This window comes from Plectropomus leopardus, chromosome 6, assembly GCF_008729295.1.
Source record: "Plectropomus leopardus isolate mb chromosome 6, YSFRI_Pleo_2.0, whole genome shotgun sequence".
Taxonomy (NCBI): domain Eukaryota; kingdom Metazoa; phylum Chordata; class Actinopteri; order Perciformes; family Serranidae; genus Plectropomus; species Plectropomus leopardus.
In genome coordinates, this window is record NC_056468.1 from 3,906,131 (window position 1) to 3,927,496 (window position 21,366).

The 21,366-nt window shown below is 39.9% G+C and overlaps 2 protein-coding genes across 2 annotated transcripts; one reads left to right on the plus strand and one right to left on the minus strand.

Moving 5' to 3' along the window:
- Positions 1 to 873: 873 nt before the first annotated feature.
- top3b (DNA topoisomerase III beta) lies at positions 874 to 21,366 on the plus strand. The gene is made up of 18 exons (XM_042489057.1): positions 874 to 1,166; positions 7,074 to 7,205; positions 8,020 to 8,126; positions 8,236 to 8,310; positions 9,228 to 9,424; positions 9,986 to 10,142; positions 10,235 to 10,348; positions 11,270 to 11,360; positions 12,386 to 12,540; positions 12,701 to 12,806; positions 13,681 to 13,827; positions 13,905 to 14,078; positions 14,726 to 14,854; positions 15,135 to 15,284; positions 16,684 to 16,784; positions 19,083 to 19,284; positions 19,441 to 19,628; positions 20,950 to 21,366. Exons 1-18 carry the CDS (start codon positions 1,097 to 1,099, stop codon positions 21,229 to 21,231), a joined length of 2,577 nt encoding a protein of 858 aa, XP_042344991.1. The 5' UTR covers positions 874 to 1,096; the 3' UTR covers positions 21,232 to 21,366.
- LOC121945054 (interleukin-17A-like) lies at positions 3,270 to 5,956 on the minus strand. The gene is made up of 3 exons (XM_042489058.1): positions 5,845 to 5,956; positions 4,543 to 4,718; positions 3,270 to 3,747 (listed from the first exon to the last, which is right to left on the minus strand). Exons 1-3 carry the CDS (start codon positions 5,857 to 5,859, stop codon positions 3,519 to 3,521), a joined length of 420 nt encoding a protein of 139 aa, XP_042344992.1. The 5' UTR covers positions 5,860 to 5,956; the 3' UTR covers positions 3,270 to 3,518.

Sequence of the window (21,366 nt, forward strand, 5' to 3'; positions counted from 1 at the left end):
GGGCCCCTGGGCACAGACAAAACAAAGGCCCCACCACCTCTTCTGCATGCTGTTGTGGTTGCTTTATGTTTCTTTGCAATTGTTTTATGTCTCTTAGAGGTCATTTTGTGCCTCTTGCTAGTTTCTTTGCATGCTTTTGTTGTTGTTTTCTGTCTCTTCAAAGTCAGTTTGTGTCTCTTTGCGGTATATTTGTGGCATATCGTGTCATTTAGTAGTACTTTTGTTGTCATTTTGTGTTTGAAGTCATCTCCTGGTTGTTTGGGGTATATTTGTTTTTATTTATGTGTGTGTGTGTGTGTGATTGTATATATATATATATATATGTGTGTATCCATATATATATATATATATATGTATCCATATATATGGAGGATTCAAGTAAAAATGTAAAAATGCAATACATGACTGATACAGACAACTAAACAGATGAGAAAATAAATAGGTAAATAAAAAAATACAAAGCAAGAAACCAAACCAAACAAAAATACAATAAACATACATAAACACATTACATTCAGACAGAGTATTCAGGGGAATTTGGAAAGTAGCATAATTTTCCAGACAAACCTAAGAAGAGCTTTCAATTCCAGGAGTAAAGGTACAAACTCAGGAGTTGATTTTGAGAATTTCTGTTTGTGAATGAAAAAATAAGCGTTTAAGATAAAACAGTTCAATAAATATTTAAGGGAACTGTGGTCTGGATTATCATATAATTACAGATAATATCCCGGAGGTACAGGCTCAGAGGCTGAGCTGAAGGGTTCAGAGCAGCGGTAACGTGATGGTCAGTCTATGGTTGGACTTGGGCTCCGTGGCGGCTGCCGTCATACGTCACACCCGGCACTTTTCGACACCGGAAGAAAATCATGTGTAAACTGTCATGGCTGCTGTCGTAGTTAGCATAGCTCGTTAGCCAGTGCTTTTAGCAACAATTATATTCTAAATTGTCATTTTGTCTTCGTCGTGCAGTGCTTGTTGCTAACAGTCGTTTATCAGGTGTGAGAGAACAGCAGTAACGTTGCGCTTTCATCGCATTTTACTGCTTGTGAACGGACTAACTGGAGGTTGCTAGTGGAGCTGTTAGCATTCATTCACAATGAGGACTGTGTTGATGGTAGCAGAGAAACCATCCTTGGCTCAGTCGATTGCCAAAATCCTCTCTAAAGGTGAGTAACAGTCTATTGCCATGGAATATATTTACTTTATAATTTTGTATGTAAGGACAGCCGCATGCTAATAGCAATACAGGAAAGTATTCCTTAATCATTTGGCTTTGTTGATGAATACAGTGCCATTATTGCTGTCTTTAACACTGGATGCTGTCTTACATGGCTTGGTAAAACAACTATTTGGTTTAATTAACCCTGTCACATTGATTGTTTCCCTGTGTGTAAGCGTACTCTGAATTATGACACTTAAAGATCCCATATTATGCTTATTTTCAGGCTCATTCTTTTATCATAGGTTTCTAATACAACATATTTTCATGCTTTAATATTCAGAAAACACAGTATATTACTTACACTGTCTGCCTAAATATACTTGTATCCACTCTCTGTCTGATACGCTCTGTTTAAAGGACTGTCTCTTTAAGCTCCACTCCCAAAAAGCCCAGTCCACTCTGATTGCTCAGTATTTCTGGGTTTTCCATATCTGCGCCAAGCTCCCAAGAACAGCGAGAGGCTTTGAACAAAGATACTCTGTAACAGTAGATACAGTACCTCATTACACGCTGCGCCAATGATACGATATGGTATTCACTTCCTGTCTCCTAAGTGGTAGTGGTCATCTCTTCCCCTCATACTCCCACCTCGTTTAGAAGTGTTAACTTTGTGTGGATGACTGAAATATGATTCAAAAGAAGACTACACTATATGCAGTACATGTTTGATGTTTGTTCCTCATTTTGCTGCTTGTTCTTATCTGCTAGCTTAATTTCTTTAAAAAAAACCCGTTAAAATCAACCAATGTCAGTTGTTGCCAAATCTTGTGAGAGTTTGCTGAGACATGTCCTGAACAAAGTTTATTGTCTCTTGATTTTTCCGTATGAAAAAATGCAATTTCGGAATGTTCAGGGTCCAATATTTACTTCAGTGACTATTGCACTAAGGTAATGATCATAATCTGTATTCTTGTTCACTTTTTTTACTGGAAGAAATAGACTCAGGGCCGTCACTAGTCTGTGAAACCTATGTGACACAGGTACAGGAAGTGAATCTATAGTTTGGCTGTCTTGCTTTATCAGCGGTCTCTGCTTTGAAGCAAATTTTACCTAGTGAAGTTAGCCGCTCGAGCACACTCGGCCACAGTTGGCTGTAGGTCTCTAGTGCTCATGCTTTATGGGCCCCATTATACAGAAGATGCGGGTGCGCTCATACAGAGGAAATAGAAAGTTTTTGCTTAATGTGCTACTGAGCAGCTTTCACAGGAATGAACAGGGGCCCACATCCCATTCATACATCCATGATCTGTGCTCTCTGCATCTCCGCACTGTTATTGCAGCCACACAAAAGACTAACGGCACTGTAGCAGCACTCTCTAACTTCATAGATAGATCTTTTCACTGGAATTGCACGGCAAGGCAACTGCTTGAGTTGTCCATGTTTACTTCCTGTCAGCTGTTGTCATTCACATACAGAGTAAAACATTCCAGCAGGATATGCAAGGGGACCCATTTAGCATGTTTATGTTTATATAAACTATATACTATATACGATACGCTACGCAGACTGTTTCTTGAAACATAGTTTGAAACAGTCTATATAGTATATTTGTGACATCACAAATTCATGGAAGTCCTAATGGCTCAAGTTGAGGCGTAGTTTATGATTTCAGACCATGTGCATTTCTTTGTGGATTGAGCTTTTTAATTTTTTTACTTTTGCAGTTTTTACCTACGTTATTATTGAAAAAGAAATACAATATAGGACCTTAACAAAAAACAGCGTGGAAGGTTTAGGGGGATTTAGCAGTGAGGGTTGCAGATTGTAACTAGCTGAGGATTCTCACGATTAGAATTTATTTTGTGTTGAGGTTTTCTTTTGTTGTTTTTGTTGTCTTTTTTAACTGTGAGCGGACCTTTCTGCAGAGGTCTCTTCTACTCAAAAGCAAACAGACTAGGTGATTAAACCGATTAAAACCTGTAAAATCCCCAAATAAGACAGTTTCACTTTACAAATCAGTTTTTCTCCCATGCTGTTTGGTTAACAGGCATGCATTGAATGCTGAGATTTTGAGTGTTTAATGGAAAACAATGACAGTGAGTGAAATGTTGTGTTTTATTTGTTATATTTGTTGTTTTAATGGCTAAATACACATCAGGCCAGGGACAGCGGTTGAATAGTAGCCTTTTGGCTAACACGGGCACATTTACAGTGATGTTGACTTAAGTGCATTGTCACTTAAAATGAATAAATAAATAAATAAATAAATAAATAAATGTATGTATGTCTCAGAAACCACCACTTTTAGCTCATGCACCATCTGATCTAAATGGACATTCGAGCAGTCAGCCCTGTTCAGGTGTGTCTGGAGATGGCACATATACAAGCTATAGTGATGAGCTCAAACTCCAGAGAGTAGCTGGCTGTGGGGAAGCAGCTGGGGTTTTTCCTGAGGACAGGCATCCTCAGGGACACGGGGATGCTCTCTAGACCAAAGGCAGTGTCCAGCCCCCTGCAGGAGTGGCTGGTGTGGCAGCTAGCCTCGTGGATGACCTGAGGCACCCGGTTCAAGTCGATGTTCTCTCTGGTGAGCGATCAGAGACAGGCTTTCAGTCAGTCATTGTAGTGTGTCAATATGGCAAGCAAGCAGTCACTATACAGCTGTGGCACTGTCCTTTACTAAAGTAGGGCCCTGTTTTATAATCTTTGTCAATTCTTCATTAAAACGACTAATTCAGTCATCCACTGTGTTGGATAATTCTGCACCGTGTGCCAAAAAATGTTCAGTCATACAAAGGGATCCCTTCAAAACGTATCTGTGTGTGAATATTAGTAGATATTTAGTAGATCAACAGAAAATTAATTGGCAACTTGATAGTCTAATAGTCGTTTTAGTAATTTTTTAAAAACAAAAAAGAAACAAAACATTTTCTGCCTCATGCTTCAGAAAAAAAGGCTGGAAAAAAGTTTCAAAAATACTCATTGCCAGAATGTAATTTTAACATATATTTAGTTTTGTCCATGCAACAATCCAAAACATAAGAAGAGCCAATTTCCAGTGATATGAAACAAGAGATATAGAACAGATTATGCCAAATGTCCACCTCTGAGGACCTTGGAGAACTAGTGAAAATAGTAAATTCTAAATTCCTGGTTTTCAAATATTAATATTTTAATTTCTTTTTTTTTCTGACTACAATTTGAAGTGATACAAAGAGTAAAGAATCAGCATTAAAACACATGTTAGAAGGTTAAACCAGTCCACGTTGGTGATTTTTAAGTATTCTGTTAAATTTGTCGCTTGGCTTTTTCAGAGATTAATCGAATAACCATTTCAGAACTTTAGTTGAGAATGTGTGATGCATATGTGTGTACTCACACGTAAGTCCAGGTTGCGATGCTGCGCTCGTTGATGCGGCTGGGCAGGTTGACCAGCTGGCTGTAGTAGTCCTGCAGGTTGTATGTGCAGAAGGACTCATCCACACACTGACTGCTGAGTGGCAAGGACAGACAGGAGTCGAGGGCCAGCAGGCACAGCAGAAAGACACGCACAAGCTGGATACAGAGAGGAAGCGGGGTTTTAATGTGCACTGATTTCTCTGTCTCAGTTACCTAAGGATGTCTTGTGTTTGTCTATTTGTCCTCACACAGAGCTGTCCAAATTTAAATATAGTAATAGGGCTGGGCAATATGGGCTGAAAATTGTTGTGGTACTTTAAGGCTATATCTCAATATTCAATATATATCTCAACATTTTCAAATCTCTTATTTTAATGATAATGACAAAATCAAACATTGCAATTCCCTCTCTGTTCATGTGACAATATATACATATATATTTTTTATCTTAACACTTGTTAGATAACAAATCCCTTGTCGGCCAAAATGGTGCATCTATCCAGGTGATTTTATGACCAAGAAGTGTGACAGTGTGCTAATAGACTTGTGTCTCTTTCAAGCTAAGTGAGCAATAGCTATAGGATGGAAAGATGTGAACAAACCAATTATAAAGCAATATATTAATTATATCTCAACATGTGTTGCTTTGGAAAAACTAACATATACTACAAAAGGAAAGATGGCAGTTTTTGAAAATAGAAAAGCTGGATTTTTTTTTTTTAGTTTTGTTTAGTTTTTGGCCTCCCTTTTTTTTATGGTATACTATATTTGCTGCCAAGACTAATTTTTTAGTTGTAACATCTGTTCTAATTGAAAAACCCCAACAAACTGTTGGATAGATTATCTGTAAAATCCCATGCTCCCACGACTTATTATCAAAGCCGTCATCAGTTCAAACTATAATTTTGGCCACTACTGCAAAAACAGGTTGAAATTCCATGTTTTGTACTAAAAAATGACTTGAATAACTTGATTTAAAAAAACAAACTCAGACTGCTGAAGGTTATTGTTAGCTTCTGCTAGACTTTACAATGCAACTCTGCACACAAGGACTGTGGAGTTTGTTCCCATGTCTTATTATCCTGCTACCATGTATCTCACTGCCAGTATGGATAGAAAGAACGAATACAGCTAGCCATATCTATTTCACTGTGCATATTGGTGTGTTAGTATTGTATGAAGGTAGACTTTGACGAGTTGATCCTTTAAAGACAGAACTAGTGTAAGTGTGACTATATGGTAGCTGCTACAAACACCATCATCATTAAGGCAGGTTTCTTACCTGGAGTTGTTCCATTGCTGAAGTTGATGACGGCAGACTGGCGTGATGGAGCGTCTGTTTCTTGTTGTGGTTGCTTTATTTTCTCGTTGTTTTTTTTGGTCTTCAATGTGTCCTTTGGAGACTTGGAGTTGATCTGTGACCTGACTCTGGACATGCCTCTATTTATATGTCCTGTTCTTGTCTGGATTGCTACCCTCCTCTCTTTGTGTGGGGGTCGTGTGTGTGGTAGTCAGGCGGGGGAAGACATGTTGGTGTGTGTCCATGTTCCGGTCATTAGCATTCAGCCTTGAGAGAATAATTTAATTCATAGATGACAGCGTGTAGCATTGAGTCGAGGTAACTAAGGCAGGAACATCATTCCCCACTCATGTACGTGAAAGGGGACACAGCTCGGAGGTCTCATAGCCTGCTTCACTCACCACCACTCCGACCTCAAGCTCCACGTCTTACGTCATTTTTTGGTCAAGTTTTTGAGTGCATTTTAAAAGTTCGACAAAATCAATCCACATTTTCTGAAGTATTAATCAATGCATCTTGTAGGAATGAATGTACAGTAAGAGATATTTGTTTGTATTCGAGATATTACCAGCCGATATGAGCCTTTCACAGACATATCGGAGCATATTGGCATCGGCGTATATTTTTTCCTATATGCATAGGAACATACAGTTCAGACGTGTATTTTATTTTTATATTCTTTTTTTTGAATGGTCAGTGAAGACTGATGCTGAGCACATACAGTATTGATATTTATTTTATTTTTATTTCTTTTTTTTTGTTTGTGTGTAATGTTAAATAAGTAAATTGTTAAATAAAAGTTGTTTGTTTAAGAAAACTTTTCTTAGTCATATCAGTGCTAAATCCGTGCACACTCCACATAGAAATGATCTTTTTTCATTCCAGTTCAAAAATTCACTATATTGGTCACCATATTGTTTATCGGTGAATTTTTCCACTATAAAATCGGTATTGGTATCTGTCTCAAAAATCGCATATCGTTCAGGCTCTAGTTTGTATAAAAGCAAATTGCATTTTAGTCAGAGGAAATTTAATTGTCTTGAATTGCTTTAAGAGAATAATATTTGCATTTGATAGAAGATAAGGGTGGCAGTTTTTTATAGTTATCATTTTTATTTTAATATAATGCCAAATATGTGGCCTTTAAACGGCTTCACCTTTGAATGACTGTTCTGAATGATTGCTACCCTCTCTGTTCTCTTTGGTCTTAGGAAACTGCACAAGTCGGAAGGGGCTCAATGGAGCATGCTCAGTGCACGACTACTCCGGCAGCTTCCAGGGCCAAACTGTACGATTCAAGATGACTTCTGTTTGTGGACATGTTATGAGTCTGGATTTCATTGGTGCGTATCGTCCATATTAGGTCCTGCTCACCCTGACTCACCTAACTTTCACCGGTGACATTTTCTTGCTGGGCTTAAGATGTAGTCGCATATTTTGTCTACTGCATTCACATACACACAGGAAGTAAAGAACAATAGAAAAATGCTGCATACTGCAGTTTAGTACAACATCTCAAATCACAGCTAACATACAGTTTTTTTTTAATTATTTTAGTCTTTCTTACAGAACAGTTGAATTTAGCCCTCTTCAACATCCAAACTCTCAATTTAAGGTTCTTATTATTTCTTACTAAAATAGTTTAACCTGAGCATATTAGCTTGAATTCTTTTTTTTTTTTTTTTTTTTAAAAACAAAGGAATAAAGCAATGAGCAATAATACCAGAAACTACCCCAAAATGAGCAAGAAATTAGTAAAAAAAAAAAGTAAATGTATCCCTAAAAATTAGCAATGAAAGAAGAAAGTTAGAAAATAAATAGAAAGTTATTTAATTCTGTAAAATGATTTTAAATATGTAATTATGATAATTATAAGTATATAATTATAATTATAATCATAAGTTTTTCATTGGTGGTCTCTGCACCCTAGACATTTTTCCTTAGCTTTTAAAAAAAAAACAAAAAAACCCCATCATTTTCTAAATGTACTAATTTCTTGCATTTGCCCTTTTTCTCATGTTTTTGAATAAAATTGCACCAATTTGCTCAGGGCTGTTTTATTTTTAAATACTTGAAAGGCATCTAAAAGCACTGCAAGAAAAGAGATGTCGCTCCAGGTTTCAAAGAGTTAAGAGCTTCGTCCCATTTTTCTTTCAGGGAAGTACAACAACTGGGACAAGGTGGACCCAGCAGAACTGTTCAGCAAAGCCCCAACAGAAAAAAAGGAGGCCAACCCCAAACTCAACATGGTCAAGTTCCTCCAGGCAAGTGATGTTGACCCTGTGATTGGTTTTCGCACGACATTGGTGGTCTCTGCATTGCCAGTGTGCCTTGTATCTTTGATGCTCACCCCAGTTTCTGATGTGCTGTCAGGTTGAAGCCAGAGGCTGTGACTATGTGGTTCTATGGTTGGACTGTGATAAAGAAGGCGAGAACATCTGTTTTGAGGTACGTAACGTCCCCTTTACATGTGCTATTAACATGAGATCTGCAGCTGGATTTGTTATTTGGATAATGGCATCCAATCCATTGGTCTTTATCCCTGGTATTCATAAAAATGTATTCTTGTTTTTGTGATGTGCCCTCATATCAGATCTTCATATTCAAATTTGAGTTTTGTGGGGTGGGGTTCTTAACAATGTGATCCTGCTATACAGATTGCATTTACATCTGCTGAGATCCAATCACAACGCAAGCTTGAAGACCTCCAAATGTTGTGTTTACAGCTTGTTGTTCCGCTAACCCAACAGGAAGCAAACTTCTCTTTTTAATCTTGTGTGACATTTTTACGGGTCCGTGAGCGCAGTGCAGGCAGAACTCTTCATGAGCTCTTTTTCCTCTCAGAACCACTTTGCGCAATTTGATTCAAAGGCTGGAAAATTGTTGAAATTTGTTGGTCTGGACATAACTCGCACAGGGATCATTTAAGTTTCAGTTTCAATGTGTCTGACATTCTGCTGCTCCACCTGTCCCCAGATTAGGCCCTGCGCTCCAACAGTTTGGTGCTATAAATAAACAAATGGTATATATTTTTCAACAGAGCTCCTAATGAATGGTCCAGCTCCAAAAATAGAAAATCTGGCAGCAGATGTTTTGATTATGGCAGGCTGCCAAATAAATGAATGTTTAGGAAAACCTGCAAAGAGAAGCTCGGATCACAACAAACACAGAGGGAGCATGACTGCATTCATGCTTAGGACGCCATTACTTGTATTTGCTGCTATATTAATGCTTTGATATTCAAATGCAGAACCTTTACGGTGACTAAGGTCTTAGATTGTATGGATAGCAGTAAATGTCTGAAAATGTAGTTATTTTTATTTTGATCTTTCTATGTTTCAGTCACTACTTCTCTTCCCTCCCAGGTACTGGATGCCATCCAGCCAGTGATGAACAAGGGAAATGGTCGGGAGCGGACCGTTTACCGTGCCAAATTCAGCTCCATCACTGACACTGACATCTGGAACGCCATGAATCGCCTGGGTGAGCCCAACCGCAATGAAGCTCTGTCAGTGGACGCACGACAGGAGCTGGATCTGCGCATCGGCTGTGCTTTCACCCGGTACGCTGCTCTCCACAGCCAGACATTGGCTCTACCACACAGTGCCACCTCGTACTTGATTTTCTGCAGATGTCTGTTTGTAACACCCACAATAAATGAATGCATCTATATAACTTGGATAACTCTTCAGATGTTGAACAGATCATCTGGAAGTTTTGAATCCACAATTCCTCTGTGAAATCATGGACTATCACCTCTCAGAAATCCTTCACATGTGGCCGCTCCCCCGTATAAAAGGCTTGCCTTTCTGTTATCGCTCGCATAACACCTATGTTGCCTTCGATTTGATATAATGATGGCTAGTGTGGTGACTGCAATAGAAATAAACCTGTTCATATTTTGAACATCCATCACCATGCTTCTTTGAATGTTATCGCCAGAGGAGGAGTCACAGAACATCACTCAATGGAAATGCAGTCATCTTACAATTGTGTTTTTTTGACATTTTGAAAATGGTGCTCAAGTTTTGCGCAAATCTGTAATGAAAACCCAGCTTGATCCAGCTTACCTTAGGTCATAATGAATGAAATCTAAGCCTGTCGTTTGTTGAAAAATTTTCAGGTTCCAGACTAAGTATTTCCAGGGTAAGTACGGCAACCTCGACTCCTCCTTGATCTCTTTCGGACCATGCCAGACCCCGACACTAGGCTTCTGTGTGGAGCGCCATGACAAGATCCAGTCCTTTAAACCAGAGACTTACTGGGTTCTCCAGGCAAAGGTAAATCCAATTTAAGTCCTGCTGACACAGAGGCAAGCATCGCTTCATATCCTGATATATATGTACTGAGAGACATGCTGTGTTTTGGTCAGGTGTTCAAAGGGAAGGACAGCCCACTGACGCTGGACTGGCACAGGGTGAGGGTCTTTGACAGGGAGGTGGGTCAGATGTTTGTCAACCTGGCCAAGACATCCAGGGAGGCCAAGGTAAGAGCAAATTCATTGTTTTATAATGATTTTATTTAATAGCAATGTGTCTGCAGCATGGTTGAACATATGGGAAATAGCTGGACTGATATAATGATAACAATATTTAAAATTTAGAAATTCCTGTAAATTTTTAAGATGTTGAAGCATTTAATGTTTGTCAGTGACCTAGGTAGGCCATGTCACATTTGAAATAATAATGTAAGTTCATGGCCACCAGCAGAAAGTGTAACCAGTACACAAGAGGCATTCACTGGAACATAAAGAAGCCTGCCTGATATATTTCCTCGATAAAAGAAACTGCTGTAGATTTGAGTTTGAGACGGGTTTGAGGTCTTAAAAAAAGTGTATCCATCAAATCTTTTGCCCAGCATAGAGCACTGACAAGTTCATTTTTACAGCTGAAGTAACAAATGTAACCTAATCAAAATAGACAATGACAATGATAAACAAATATGGGACAATATATCTTTGTGTCAAGTATCAATAACATTATTGGCTTCAAAAATCTAGTATTGGTAAGGCTATAATCCTGACTAAGGTTTAGGTCATGTTAATAGTATAGACTAGAATGTCTACATGGATTTAAATCAACTAGAGCCTGATTCACTCTGTGTATTCATATTTGCTTTGGGACAACTTCGATTTTGTTTTGCACTGCCTTGACCACGTGATACTCAGGTTTCATTTCTTAATGCATCTGAGCAAAAAAGTCTCTGGTCTGACTTTTCACCATCTCCACAGTTTTTATTTCTGTAATTAAGCAACTGGCAGCAAGTTAGATAATCTGCTTCCTGTTTACACTAGTATGTGCATGGTCCGTGAATGGACATTAAATATGCATTTTCAGGCATATTAGTATTGGCGGAGATGAATTCTGAAACCTCTTATATAGTGAATGTGATACATTTGTTAACACAGGTGGAGTCAGTGAGTAAGAAAGAGAAGGCGAAGCAGAGGCCCCAGGCCTTAAACACCGTGGAGATGCTGAGAGTGGCCAGCTCTGCTTTAGGTATGTTCACATCAACATGAGCAGCTTTTCATCATTCTTTATTCTCTAGGTAATGAAATCAATTAGAGTCAATATTTGGGATAAATCTGCTGTTTATTCACTTCTCATCAGCATTTTGTCTAAGAAATGTAATAAGAATAGTGAAACCTCCACCTCCTAGTTAATGAATTAACTTTTTTAATCACTTTAATCGCCGGCTTACATCCCTGTCTTTAAGACTCTGTACCAGGTTGACTTTTAAAGCTAGAGTGATGATACTGGTAGTGATGATAAGTCGTAGCCTGCATGTCCCAGTGTTGTGGTTATTCAGGAGATTACTGTTTTGTCATAGAGCTGAGGCTTAGATTGCCTCCAGTAACTGAAATTAATTCAGACAAGTAACCACTATCATGTTCACTTTCTGATGTTTATAACAAAACATTTTTTTTTGAAAATCAGCTCAGAATTAAGCAGGTTACAGTGGTGAAATCTGCATCATAGCAGATCTTGACCTCCCAAAATAGGGCGCAGATGCACATCAAACCATGAACTCTGTATCTAGGTTTTCATGTCTGTGGGTACCCATGAGTCTCCCCTTAACAGACTTGCCCACTTCATGCTAGTCTCATGCAGTTTTTGCTGACATTTGATTCAAGACAATTTGGAAATTATTGCTTTATCTTGTTAATATGCACTTCAAAACTGTTTTGTAATGTAAAATAATGGAATCGAAAACATCTGATTAAAAAATGTGATTAAATGCAATAACTAGCCTATAGAAATTATATAATAGAAATTCTGTAATTAATCGTGATTAAAAAAATTAGTTTGACAGCCCTAATTATGATATAAAAATTGGATGACTAGAATCTGAAAAGATTCAACTCAAATTCTGTAGGATAAAATCTAGTATGCAGTCCAGTATTCTGGCGGTCCAGCCTTCACCCTAATTCAGAATGAAACCCAGTAAGCTTCAGTTTAGTCCTCACAAAGCAAAAGAAGTGTAAGAAGAAGAGGATAAAATGTGACCCTCTCTGATGTCTCAGGCATGGGCCCGCAGCATACCATGCAGATCGCAGAGCGCCTGTACACACAGGGCTACATCAGCTACCCACGTACTGAGACCACCCACTACCCTGAGAACTTTGACCTGAAGGGAACACTGAAGCAGCAGACCAACAACCCCGTCTGGGCAGAGGAGGTGAGAACCATTGTAGGGCCAAAAATACACGAAAGGATGCATGCCCTTGATACATTTAAGGCCAGCACTGTACTGATACACAAACAGACTTTTTCTATTAATGCTCGGATATGGATACACATATATGTATGTTTTTAAAAATGTGTTGCTCCTCCATCAGGTGAAAGCTCTGCTTGCAGCTGGAATAAACCGACCCAGGAAAGGAACTGATGCTGGAGATCATCCACCGATCACTCCCATGCGTTCTGCCTCAGAAGGAGAACTGGGTGAGACATACAGCTCATTAGGCAATGGATAGTGAGGGCAAGATGTCAGCCATCAAAATAATTATTTTATCATAAATGATGATAAATGATGGACTGATGACAGACTAATAAGATTTTTTTTTTTTTTTTTTTTTTTTACTGTTTGGCCCTTTTTTTTTTTTTTTTTTTTTTTTTTTTTACATTGTATGTCCTCAAGTCCATCTCATTCTCTTGAATGCAAAATCTCAAGAACGCCTGGAAGGAATTTCTTCAATTTTGGTGCAAACGTCCAATAGGACTCAATGATAAACTGATTAGAATTTGATGGTGAAGATCAAGGTCACAGTGACTTTGCGTCCATCTCTCATTCTCATATATCTCATATCTCAAGAATTCCTAGGGGGAAGTTTTTCAGATTTGGCACAAATGTCCACATGGAGTCAATATGAAAATTATTCAAATCTGACATCTGTCTAACTCTCCCTCTCTACCACCACGCCCCCCCTCACTGTCTCTTTTCTCCTCGTTTTTACATGAATCTTATAAATGGCCTATATGAAGGATATCTGTTGTAGTGATGCTTTTTCAGGTGAAACCGCCAGGTGGTTATTCTAGTTTCTTGTTTATAGTTGAGCCGTAAATGACAGAGCATGTTTTTTCCATTGATTAGCAGAACACAATCCTTAGTCTAACTGATTAAAGTGATTTTTGTTTCAAAGGCTCGATTTACCATTCAAACTTGGCACCTCCCTCTTTGCTTGTACATACACTTCAAGCTACAGCAGTTCTGTTAAAACGTTTCACATACCTGTCTGACAGACAACAGCTCCATGTTGCTCTTCATCCTTCATATTCAGCCCCTTACCCTGGTTCTTCATCTTTTGCTGTTTCACAGGAAGCGACGGCTGGCGACTGTACGACTACATCACGCGTCATTTCATAGCCACTGTCAGTCAGGACTGCAAGTACCTACAGACCACCATAGACTTCAGCATTGGCACAGAGGCCTTCTCGTGTAGTGGCAAAACCCTGATATCACCAGGTAAAGCCGACTGGCCACACATTTAGCTCGCCAAGCAAGAATTCAGTTAAATCTGAAAATCCAAAATCTGTTTCCAGGTTACACAGATGTGATGCCGTGGCAGGGCATTCCTCTGGAGGAGGCCCTGCCAGTCTGTGAGCGTGGAGACTCTTTCACAGTGGACGAGATCAAGCTGGTAGAAAAGCAGACCGGCCCCCCGGACTACCTGACCGAGGCTGAGCTCATCACCCTCATGGAGAAACATGGCATCGGTAAACCTCCACACCTTAAGGATAACATAACAAACCTAAGCACTTCATGGTGAACATAAGAGCTGTTTATGTTATATCTGTTCACTCTGTACCATAGGGAAACACTTTTTGAGCGACGTGTCTCGGTGTGATCAGCCTCTAACGACCTACACTACATTTGCGTCGGAACCACTACAAGGCTCTAAAGCCGTGATCTGTGTGGTTTGGCTTGATAAAGCTCTGTAGTCTCATTTAGCCAAATTAGCAACTACCTTTTTTTAGACACATAAATGCTTCAAAATTCACGAGTTGGGTATCTACTGACATATTTTATGTCTTAGAACAAAACCTGAAATTCTTTTCAGCTTGTGTTAACAACAGACCTTTTTTAAGGCTCTTAACTAAATGTCCATTCAAAAAACCCATTGGCTTTGAGACAAGGGTACCGGAGGTGGTGAAATGCTAATGGTTTTCCAGGTTTGAGGGCTCATTTCTGGGTTTCTCTATTAGTACGAGTCAGTACTCACTGCTGGATCCTGGTCTTTATTAGGCACTACATTTTGAAGAGGACCTGCATGACAGCATTGATCTACTGAGTGCTGTTAATAATATAATATAATAATAATGAACAGTTTAATAGATGATGTCTCCTGACCGCCGACCTTCAGGTACTGATGCCAGCATCCCTGTCCACATCAACAACATCTGCCAGAGGAACTATGTGACTGTAGAGAATGGACGCAAGTTGAAGCCAACCAACCTAGGCATTGTCCTGGTACATGGCTACTACAAGACAGGTAATTTGCCTTCTATTATTTTACATCCTCTGACATGTACGTATATGAGATTTGAAGTTTTGCCAGTTTCTAGAACTTTGCTGAATCGTCTTTGGACACCATGTCTACTAATGCAGATAGTCCCATATAATCAACCCTTTAGGACATGGGACCAGACAGAATGGTCCACTTCATTAAAATGTAAGAGATACTATATCATCAGTGAGACGTGAAATTGTAAGTGGCTTTTATATGATGCTATGTAAATACCCATGATCGACTGTGTTTGTGTGCTTTGCAGATGCAGAGCTGGTGCTGCCCACCATACGTAGCGCTGTGGAGAAGCAGCTGAACCTTATCGCTCAGGGTAAAGCCAACTACCAACAAGTCCTGCAGCACACGCTGGATATCTTCAAGAGGAAGTTTCACTACTTTGTGGATTCCATCCCCAGTAAGTTCACAGCAGCCACTCGAAAAGGAACTCGGGTGTGGGCTCCTTTAAGGGACTGTATGCAAAAAAGGGCAACGTTCAGCATGTTTACATGATGATAGAAAAGGTCCAATTATTGTGTTAGTCTAACTAAACTGGGATTTTAAAATACAAGTAAACATGTTAGTCTGACTGAAATTGGACTAAATCAAATTTCTTGAAATCGGACTAACATACTCAATGCAATCGGAAGTCAAGCTTCATTGTAATGTTAACACCGCCTGGGCGTTCTGTTCATGCTCACTATCGCCACATCGGCTAGGAATAGAGACTGTGTGTTATTTGTGAGGGTGGAAGGGGTAATGCAAAAGTGGTCAGGCTTTTTTATTTTTTGTTATTTTTTGAATTAAGGATTGGGGAGGGACTTATGTTTTTAATTTTGGTTTAGGTGAGGGACATACAACTCCTCCGATAAATAAAGTATAGTCCCACAACACCGGCACGGAAGCTAAGTGATGCACTGCTGTGGACAGGGAAGCAGTAAAACATACTTTAGCCACCTAAAAAAATTATTATCAGTTTAAGTGTTCACTATATTTGAATATTTTCTCTTCTTTACACTACACAAAAACTGATGGAGGAAGCGATAGATCAGCAACTCTACCGTTCAGTGGAGTAAAATGACTGTTTTCCTCTATGGAGTCTGGTATTTTTGATATACCAGCTTCAAATCCCCATCGGTAAGGGCTGTCTTACAGCAAGGTAAAGTGGTAAAAATATTTTAAATATAGTGTACCCTTAAACTGATATTGGGGTTTTTTCGACAGCCTAAAACTAATCAATAAAGTTTGCTCAGCACCATTTCATTATATGTACATGATGATGATGGTTTTCTACCCCTAAGTTCTTGTAAATAATTAGTTATGATTGTGATTTGTTCTATATCATAGACTGTATAAATAATATGGGGCTGTAGCAACTCACTGAAATTGGGCATATCTCCACCTGTAGTGGTGGAGTCAGACATACTTCTGTCAATAAACTGATTCTCCCCTGGTGCTTGTATACTGGGACAAGGACAGTAGTCCAATTGAGCTATAACTGTAGTTAGACTTAACTGTGCCCGTAAACGTACTGATTGTGTAAATCCAAGTGGTGTTGGCTTTTTTAATATATAACAATGACTTAATTACCACTGAAATCAAAACTAAACACTTAATACAAGTTTAGATAACTGCACAGTCACTATAGGGGATTTAATTACCACAAGTAGAAGAACTTGGTTGCCACTCAACAAGAAGAGGAGGCAGGCCTCACCTGAACCCCTTATGAGCTAGACTGACTTTCAAATAAACATGTCACAGTTTGGTTCATTCCTACACAACTCCAGCTCACAGTATCTGTCTGTTGTGATTTACAGGTATGGATGAGTTGATGGAGGTCTCGTTTTCACCCATTGCTGCCACTGGGAAGCCACTGTCCCGCTGTGGAAAGTGTCATCGCTTCATGAAGTACATCCAGGTCAGCAGAAAAGTCAAAACTACTGTTATTATTTGAACAAAACGTGATTGTAAATGTGATTATCAGCAAGCAAGACCATAGAGGGTCTGTACATTTTGAAAGGGACAATGTTAGAGATTAAAAATGCATGTACCAGTCAGAACACAAGACACCTCTTTGAAGTTCTCTTGAAGACTGACAAGGCATAGTTGCTTTGTTAACTTATTATAAAGCATACATTACAGACAGAAACTAAATAAAACTCACCCACACCGTCTTGGTTACTCTTGTTAGTAATCTAGATAGTAAGACCACTGTTCCAACAATCACCAGTTCTAGTTTGGTCTAAATAAATCCTTGATTCACCAAGTCAGATACAAAAAAGTCATTATTCCACACAGTCTCTTTCTGCCTGCTGTCCGCTGGCTGTTTACAGTTTTATCTGTACAGATAAAATTGACTTGACTTTACATGTGTTGCATAGCCCGTCACCTCCTTATGGAGCTCTGTTCTTGTCTGTTGATCAGCTGAAAATGTGGGGTAAAAAGATGAGGGCTATCTTTAATATTTTGGATATAGATTAGGCTCACATACTGCTCTAAAGCCCGGTATACACTGTTGAGTTTTGGGCTGCCTCAGACGAGGGTTGACCATCATGACAGAAATGTGGCGATATCTTTGGTTGTGGCTCTAAAATGGTGATCCTGTGTCGCACAGTGAGAGAGGTTCAGAGATGGCTGATATCATGGTTATGCGATCAAAAACAACCCGGGATAAAATTCTGACGGTGTCAGAAATTTGGGATGACCATCTCACTGTCTGACTGCTACTAAGACCTACTAACCAACCAACAGAAATGCAGCAAGAAATGATGCACTGATCAGTGTGACTCTGCTAGTGTGTGCTAAATTCTAATAGATGCTAATAAATACTTAGAGCTCTAATTGCAAAATTTGCGTACTAAGTTGGCCTCTTTTCCTCAGGCATGACCTCGTTCACATTCTCCTTCTCCTCTTCACCTTAAGACTTTTTTTGACACACATAAATGCCACTATAGTGATTTATGCATGTAGGTCATAGCCCGCGATTCAGTTAGCTATGTCATCGTACAGTCTGCATACATCTAACTTGATGTCATACCCAAGTTTATTAGATGTATGTCGCAGAGGGTAGCTGCACTTAACTTATGAGATTGCTAAAATCTCACAGTCTACAGAAGGCTTAACAGGTTAAAAAGCAAGTTTTGGAATACAGCAATCTGCCAAGAAATTGATCAGTAACCTTGTTAACATCTTGCATATACATTGTCACAATCACATGCTTCTTTCATCCACCCTCAAACACTTTGTACAAGTTTTGCTATACGGTCTTGTTACAATAAAATTTTGGCATCATCAATGCACCAGTGATGTTCCTCTCTGGAGCACATGTCTGCCTGCTGAGCTCTGGCCTTCAAAAAATTCAGCTCAATAATAGAGCTTTAAATACTAAAAGCTGATGTGCTTCCTTTATTAGCATTTCCACCTGATGACTGAACCACTTTAAAAATCATGAATGAACCATGAGGCTGCAGATCTTTGAGTCGTCGTTTTTGTATTTGAAATATATGCGCAGTGGGTTATGTGTGACTGTTAAGTGGTGTACAAGGTAACCCTTATATGAAATCCTGTGGGATCTACGTCAGACGAGGGACTTGCGTGGTTAGATCGCTCCATGTGCACTGAGGACGGACATTCAGTGACTTTTGCAAAGTGTTATTTTTCAGTGTCATTGATGAAAGTTTGTATGAGGAATCAAACACCTGTAGCTTACATGTGAGCTCATGTCTTTTTTATGTCAGTGGTGACCTCTGACCTTCTCATGAAACTCACAGTGGTGAATGTGATTGCAGTCTTAAGTAATCGATAGAAAGGCACTGTGCTGAATGGTATCCAGTGGTTTCAAGGTAGCGGCAGCAGCATGAACATTTTATGTATTTGGATACAGTGGATGTATAGAGTATTAGACTGTATAATGTTTTTCTGTTCTGGTAGAACCATATTAAAACTGCTGCATATCACCCCCTCTCTCTCCCCCTTTCACTTATAATCTGTTCTATTGATCAAAGGCCAAAAGTCCAAAAAAAAAAACCCCAACCCAATCCAAGACCATAACTTCTGACTACAAGATGGACTACAAACATGCTAAATAGCAGCCTCCTTTTTCCTTTGATAAATGGACACAGAGGCAGTTCTGAGGCTGGTTCAGTAAAGGCATGAGGTTAGCCCTGTGGAAGTCAAAAGTCCTTCCATCCCATCTGATCCTGACGTGTATCTCCAGGCCAAACCCAGCAGGCTTCACTGCTCCCACTGTGACGAGACCTACAGTCTTCCCCAAAACGGAGCCATCAAGCTGTACAAGGAGCTCCGCTGTCCGCTGGATGACTTTGAGCTGGTGCTGTGGACCTCTGGGGCCCGGGGCAAGAGCTACCCGCTGTGTCCATACTGCTTTAGCAACCCGCCCTTCAGGGACATGAAGAAAGGTAGGACACAGCTCCTGTCCTGCTGAACTCTTGAGAGTTCTTATTTTTAAAGTCGCTTGATTAGCTTGAACTTGGGACTCTGACTGCAAACATGAAACCAGCCCTAAAAATAGGGAGTCAACATTCTGACCTGTTTTTTGTTTCTTCTTTTCCCAGGTATGGGATGCAATGAATGCACCCATCCATCCTGCCAGCACTCCCTCAACTCTTTGGGCATTGGACAGTGTGTGGAGTGTGATAGTGGGGTTTTGGTGCTTGATCCCACCTCTGGACCAAAATGGAGGATGGCCTGTAATAAATGCAACGTGGTGGTGCACTTCTTTGAACACGCACACAGAGTGCAGGTAAGAAAATGTCCAACATTTTGTCCTGTGCTAAGATAATATGGCACAATATCCAGGCTTGTCATGATAATTGTTATTGACTTATCACACAATATATGGCCTTGATCATTATGGTATTGCCCGGTGTGTTTACATGCATTTTTGTTTAAATAGGAATTTTCACCAACATTTTTGCCAACGTGCTTCCAGAATAAAAGCAGGGTTGTCCTGACCATTTTAAGACTCTGGCAGAGCCAAGCTTTGGGCTCCCTGTCCTTCCTCTTGGCCGTAGCAGAGAGTAAATTGTGAATATAAAATACGCCTAATTGAAACACATCAATTTTCTCTCATATATTGCAAAAAAGTTTTTACGCTCGCATGTTTTTGAAAACGACATATTTCACAAAACTGCAATGGAAACACTTCTTAGTCTTTTCTAGGTCACATGATGCTATGGCTATGTGCTTGTCAGTAGGAACTGGCTCCCTCATGATGCAGCAGGAGCTACAAGAGGTGTTATTGCATCACATGACTCTTCAAAAGTTGAGCAGATCATCCTGAAGTTTTGAAGCCACAATTCCTCTGTGAAATCGTGGACTATCACCTCCCAGAAATCCCTCACACATGGCCGCTCCTACATATAAGAGGCTTGCCTTTCCATTATGGCTCCATAATACGCCTACATCACCTTGGATCTGAAATAATGACGGCTAGTGTGGTGGCTGCAATAAAAACAAAGCTGCTACTGTTTTGAAAATCCATCACCATGCTTCTTGGAATGTTATCACCAGAGGAGGAGTCACAGAACATCACTCAGTGGAATCGCAGTCATCTCACAATTTAGTTTTATCAACATTTAGAAAGTATCGCTTAATCTTTGTGCAAATCTGTAATGGAAACCTGCCTTCAGGCGGGGAAATACAGTTTGGAGAGTTGGTGATCCACCGAGCTGGTCCATTTTCAGCAGGGGACGCATGTGGCTTATGCCGCCAAACAACCGTTGTGTCCTGGGCATCAGAAACGGACCAGTGCTTTTTTTTTGGGCTTGGGGTCTGTATTTTCTGTGATGATGACGAACAGGCCAGGTTTCAGGTTGTAATATTTTCGGCCCGTTGAGAACTCTTTTCCACATTCACAGTGCTAATAGGAACACTGACGTGATGCACAGTACTGTAAGCTGACCGATGAATGTCCTGTTGTACTTTAGCTGTTGCCTATACGCTCAGTAAAAGCTGGACTTCATAGTCACTCATTTTTTTTTCCTGAGTGTTTTATCGTTTCAGCTTTTACAGCCTCTTTTGATCCTATATGCATCCTCTCTGGTTCATCTTTCCTCACGTAGGTCGCTCAGGAGAGCTGCGATGCCTGCGATGCCTCTCTGGTCGCTGTGGACTTCAACAAGACTCGCACTCCACTTCCTGCCGGTGAGACCCAGCACACTGGATGTGTTTTCTGTGACCCGGTCTTCCAGGATCTGGTGGAGCTCAAACACGCCACCATGAGGCACGCCATGCACCGGGGCGGGGGTGCAAGACGAGGAGGACGGGGACGGGGCAGGGGACGCCGTGGCAATCCTAAAAAACCTAAAGACAAAATGGCTGCCTTGGCTGCTTACTTTGTATAGTGTCTGTGGATAGTGGGTCTGTTATTTTCTCGACACCAACTGTAGTATGAAGGTGTACTGTATATGTCAGTGAATGGACTTCACTTTTACGTGTGTATTTAATTACACTGAAGTAAAATATGGAATTGAAATGTC